Source organism: Macrotis lagotis, chromosome 1, assembly GCF_037893015.1.
Source record: "Macrotis lagotis isolate mMagLag1 chromosome 1, bilby.v1.9.chrom.fasta, whole genome shotgun sequence".
Classification (NCBI taxonomy): Eukaryota; Metazoa; Chordata; class Mammalia; order Peramelemorphia; family Peramelidae; genus Macrotis; species Macrotis lagotis.
The window spans coordinates 626,290,774-626,296,625 of record NC_133658.1 but is presented as its reverse complement, the minus strand read 5'-3'; the positions used below and the strand labels follow the sequence as shown (position 1 = coordinate 626,296,625).

General features: G+C 38.6%; 1 protein-coding gene across 1 annotated transcript; it reads right to left on the bottom strand.

Moving 5' to 3' along the window:
• Positions 1-3,095: 3,095 nt before the first annotated feature.
• Positions 3,096-4,275, bottom strand: LOC141522096 (small ribosomal subunit protein uS2-like). The gene is made up of 2 exons (XM_074235210.1): positions 3,376-4,275; positions 3,096-3,238 (listed from the first exon to the last, which is right to left on the bottom strand). Exons 1-2 carry the CDS (start codon positions 3,914-3,916, stop codon positions 3,129-3,131), a joined length of 651 nt encoding a protein of 216 aa, XP_074091311.1. The 5' UTR covers positions 3,917-4,275; the 3' UTR covers positions 3,096-3,128.
• Between the last annotated feature and the right edge of the window lie 1,577 nt (positions 4,276-5,852).

Here is a 5,852-nt window from a genome sequence, read left to right as displayed (position 1 = left end):
AGAAGAAGAGAGACAACTCTCATCACACTCAGTTTGGATCAATGTACAGCATAGAAACAAAGTAAAGACTGACAAATTGCTTTCTGTGGGGGGGGGGAAGTAAGATTGGGGGAAAATTGCAAAACTCAAATAAAATCTTTAATAAAATAAAGAAAAGAAAGAGATAAACTGGACAATTTTTAAAGCTATATTTTAGATAACACAATCATTTTTAAAACATGAAATAAATTGTAGAGTTATGGTTTCATATATAATCATCTTTTTTGTTTTCTTTTAAGTATATAGAAATGCCCATTTAAAATAACTCAAAGATGACTATTTCCTCAAAATTATAAAATATACCTATTTATACTTCCTTGGATGTTACAATCCATTTAAAATGAACTCTTCTCTATTAAAAATATTAGGGAGATTTTCTTTTATTTATAAAGGAACTTTGTTGAAAATTTCATGAAAGTTTAATACAGAATTCTTTTTTAAAATGATGTAGAGACTTATGGCCAAGATGGCAGGGAGAAGCCAGGCACTGTGCTAAGGTCTCCTGGCTTTCCCTCAAAACTAATATGAATCACGCCTCTTAACAGAATTTAGATCTAGAATACCCAGAAAAAGAACCTAGGAGAAGAACATCTACCAACAAGGTCTGTTTTAGAGGAGCATGGGTGAGCCAGGAGCAGAGGGCAGAGACCAATGTAGGATGGCAGGGTAAGCCCTGTGGATTAACCTGAGAACAGCTGCTCTGGCTGTGTGAGCAATAGGCTGGAGAGCTACAGGGAGAGTTCCAGCTCACTAGACATTGATTTGGTCAGTTTGGCTGGTCTGGAAGAGCAGAGCCACGAGGCCCATATTTTCTGCAGAGTCCCCATGATTCCAGTTTAGTCGTTTTGTCCCCCGATCCCTATGGGAGAAAGGGACTCTTCCCAGAACAAACACAGTAGCAACACCCACACCCTCCCAGGCTCAGCTGTGGACAGCAGATCTCTCTCAGTACTGAATGAATAAGATTAACTATATAGCCCAAGGGCCCCAGCACATAATGTTCAAGGATAATTTAGATGCAACTGCTATCCACCCACCCACCCTCCAGGCCTAAGGAGTGGGCTACAAATCAAGATCACAGACACTCCAGAAAAAGCCTCTAGCACCCCCCTAGTGGAGTTACTAAACCCAGTGAGCTAAGCCTCTAGAGATTTCAACTTCAAAGTTCTGGGAACCAACCCCCCTCCCCCAACACAAGGTTCTGGGAAAATGAAGAAAAGACAGTGGAAAGGTTGGGGGGGGGGGGGTCCATCGAAAGCTACCACAAAGACAAAGAGCCTAACTCAGAGAGAGCTACAAGTTCTGAGGAGAATATGAATTGGTCTCCAGCCCAGAAAGACTTCCTAGAAGAAATCAGGAAGGAGTTTAAAAATCAATTGAAGGGAGCAGCTAGGTGGTGCAGTGCACAGAGCACCAGCCCTGGAGTCAGGAGGACCTGAGTTCAAATCTGACCTCAGATACTTAATAGTTGCCCAGCTGTGTGACCTTGGGCAAATCACTTAAATCTATTGCCTAAAAAAATAAAATTTAAAACAAACAAAACAAAAAAATCAATTGGAAAAATTGGGAAAAGAAACACAAGAGAAAATTAACACCCTGCAACAAGAAAACAAATCCTTGGAAGACATAATTAAGCAAATGGAAAGCTCCTTCAAAAATAGAATTAACCAATTAAAAAGGAATTGCAAAAGGTAAATGAAGAAAAATTCTTCTCTTTAAAAAAGATTGGAAGCTGTGAAAACTAGTGACTTCATGAGGCAACAAAAATCTATTAAACAAAACTAAAAAATCGAAAAACTAGAAAAGACACAAAATACCTCATCAGCAAAATGGCAGGCTTAGAGAATAGATCCAAGAGAGATAACTTAAGAATCACTGGGCTTCCTGAAAACATTGAGGATTAAAAAGAAGATGGAACCCAATATTTCAGGATTTAGTGATGGAATATTGCCCTGATATCGTGGAACCAGAGGGCAAAATAGTTATTGAAAGAATTCATTGATTCCCTCCTGAAAGGGACCACAAAATGAAAACACCAAGGAACATTGTGGCCAAATTCCAGAACTATCAGATAAAAGAGAAAATACTACAAGCAGTCAGAAAGAAACAATTTATTTACCAAGGAGTCACAGTAAGTATTACACAGGACCTGGGTGCATCAACATTAAGGAATCGAAGGGCCTGGAATATGATATTCCAAAGAGCAAGGCAGCATTATGCAGCCAAGATTTCACTATCTGGTAAAACTGAGCCTTCTCTTCCAGGGGAAAAGATGGATGTTTAACAAAATAGGAGACTTCCAACTTTTCCTGATGAAAAGACCAGAGCTAAATAGAAAATTTGGACTTCAAACAGGAGATTCAAGAGACACATGAAAAGGTGAAAAAGGGAAAAGAAAAAAAACTGCTATCCAATAAGACGAAACTGGTTACATCCCCACCTGGGGAGAAAGATTATATAATTCTTGAGAATTGTAACTCTATTAGTCAGAAATAATAATGGACACTCATGACTTGTCTATGTCTGATAAAATGATATAGATTGCAGAAAACTGCAGAATATCAAAGTGTCTTTGTATGTCAATTACTCAGTTATGAACAAGAACTTTTTCTATAATATCCCCAAAAAGCAGGGATTCCACTTGAATGTTTCAAGTGAAGAACTCACCAAAGTACTTACCAGTACTTACCAAAGGAACTCATTCCATCATGGGATGCATAGGGCAGTGGGCTTGGAATTAGGAAGACTTATCTTGATGAGTTCAAATTTGATTTCAGGCACTTAACTAGTTGTGTGAACTTTGGAAAATCTTTTAACCTTATTTTGTCTTAGTTACTAATCTGGAAAATGAGTTGGAGAAGGAAATGGGAAACTACTCCAGTATACCAAAATGACAACAATAATAACAGAAAGAAAAAAAAACAAATGGGATCATGAGAGTCAGGGATGACTAATAACAACATATGGATTGTGAGGAACTCTTTCCCTACATTATTCCTAAGTCTGTTTCCCTACAACTTTTTTTTAAGAAACCAATGTTTATTTTCCATCCGCATTTTTCCAACACTATTAGAGCATCTGGGTAAAATTTAGGACCACTCTGTGGTAGTTCCTACCCATTCAGTGGCCTGAGCAGTAGGAGCTGCAGACCAGTCCTCAGTAACCAGCTGAGCACTCCAGTCTTCAGTAGGGAACTGCTGAATGGGCACAGATGGCACCTGGACGCCCTCAGACCAATCAGCCACCTCTGGCTGAGCAGCAGTGAATTCTGGGGCAGGTGCAATCCATTCACCCTGAAATTCCTCCTTTGTCACTGCCTTCTCAGCTGCGGCTGCTCTTCCTTTTCAATTTCCTCTGGATTTCTGTAGAAGTAAAGATCAGGCATGACCTCCCATGGGTGTTCATGGGAGATGGTACCACGCATCCGCAGGACTTCTTGGGCTAGCATCCACCACATCAGACCCACTGAGTGAGCTCCCTTGTTGTTACATGGAATGGCAATGTCCACATAGTGAAGTGGGGAGTCTGTGTTGCACAGTACAATGGTTGGAAGGTTAACATATGATGCTTCAGTCAAAGGCTGATGATCTGCACGAGGATCAGTGACCACCAAGAGGCGAGGCTCCTTGAAAGTTGCCTGGATCTGGTTAGTGAAGGTGCCCAGGGTGAAGCATCCAGCAATAGGTGTGGCACCAGTGGCAGCAGCAAATTTCAGAACAGCTCTCTGGCCAGTGTTCCTGGATGAGATGACACTAACATCAGCTGGATTTTCAATGGCAACAATGTCACGAACTGCCAGCAGAAGCTTTTCCCAAGTTCTCTTCAAATTAATGATATAGATACTGTCACTCTTCCTTTTGTAGATATACTGTTCCATCTGGAAGTCCAAATTGGTGCCACCCAAATGGGTGCCTGCAGCGAGGAATTTGAGGACATTCCTCCTCCTTCATCTGAAAGACATCCAGGGCTCTGGACATTGTGAAAGTTTCCCTTGAAAGTTACGATGGAAATCGTGAACAATGCCGTATGGACCCCTCTTCTGGGCAGCACGGAAAGGCTCCCTACAACTTTTACAGAGTGCTCCTAATTCTCTCTCTGGAAGCAAGCAATCACTGAGCACTGATTAAATCTTAATGTGTCCCCAGGATTTGTCTTGGCCTCCAGGAGCACAAAGCCAAAAGTGAAACAATTCCTATCCTCAAGGAACATATCATTATATTATTTTTATCCATAAGTATAAACAAAATATATTTAAATTAAATACCAATGAGTGGAGATTAGTTATTTGGGGATAGGGAGAGAAAAAAGATTCAATTATTCTTTCATTTTTTTACATTCTAGCCTTTTAAATATCTGAAACTGCTTTCATTATCCAAATTTCCTTTCTAGGCTAAACAAACACAATTCATTCAAATTGATTCTGTACTGCATATTCTCCAGGTTAATAACCTTCCTGGTCACAAGAAGCTCCTGTGTCTTCTGGATTCATTCTTCATGGTCTTTCTACAATGTAATCCCCCCAAAACTGAATATAGTTTTCAAATGTGACCTGACCTGATCATAGGAAATATCAGCTCTCTCATTCTGGATACTAATATTTTTTCTTAATACAACCTAAGATAGCAATAATATTTTTTTGTCTGCCATGTCACATATTTGACTCATACTGAGCTTTAGTTTTCTTATCTCCATAGATCTTTTTTAAATGGAAATTGTTGTCTGGCTATGTGTCCAGATCCTGTACTTGTGAAACTTTTTTTTCAGTATCCAAGTGAAGAACTACATACTTTTATCCCATTGAATTTTATGCTATTACATCCACCTGCAGTTTTGACAAGTATACCTTCAAAGGTTTCATTCAAAACATTGATAAAAGATGTTAAACATACAGTTCCAAGAATAGATGCCTGGGCTACTAATAAGGACTTGTTACATGACTGAATAAAGACCATGTAAGGCTGAAAACAGGACACAGTATGCTGAAGTAGAAGAACCGTGAACTTAGAAGCCATAGTACTTGAGTTAGAACCTTGTCCCTTCTACTTACTATTTATAAGTCAATTAATGTGAACAAGGCCTCACTTTTCTCCTATATAAAATGGGAGTGGACTAGTTGCTAAATTGCTTCACCTCTCTCTTCCAGTTCTATATTTCTGATCCTATCACCTCCAAAAGATTGCACTGCTGTCAGAGCAAGTGACCTATGCTTAATTTCCATAACATCTTCGAGATTATCTTACTTGAAGATGACATTATTCTAATTAAATCAAAACTCAGAATTCTACAGGATCTTTTCAAAGAAATCTACAGCCACTCAAAAGAAATCAGATGAACAATCCATGTAGGAAAAATGAAGCGTGTACAATTGTCTATTGCCTAGATTGTATTCAGCAGATGGATATACAACCTATTGGATTAGTCTATCAGTATATCTAATGTATAATGTCACTGCAAATGGATAACAGACTGGGTTCAGTATTAATAGAAGGGAGTAGATTGAATTTTGTTTAAGAATCTAGATGATATTTTCAATTGTCTTAAATAGTTTTTCATGCAAAATTTCATATATTTAAGTTTTATTCTACTAATAATGTGAAATGATCACATAATACTATCTTTTCTGAAGAACCAAAATTAAGAATGACCCAAAGGGCATGACAAAATAGCATAACAACAATGAATACAGTGCACCACTGTATCAATGATGACTTGTACCCAAGTGATGACATAAAAGATATTAAGAAAATGTATGCACAGCAAAGATGGATAAGTCATGAGCAGAGAGGTTGCCACAGAAGTCAACAGTCCAAAGA

Coding starts and splice junctions, on each gene's coding strand:
- LOC141522096 (XM_074235210.1), bottom strand. CDS start 3,916: ATGGAACAGTATATCTACAAAAGGAAGAGTGACAGTATCTATATCATT. Junction 3,239..3,375: donor AGAGGAAATTGAAAAGGAAG/AGCAGCCGCAGC, acceptor CTGTGCCCATTC/AGCAGTTCCCTACTGAAGAC.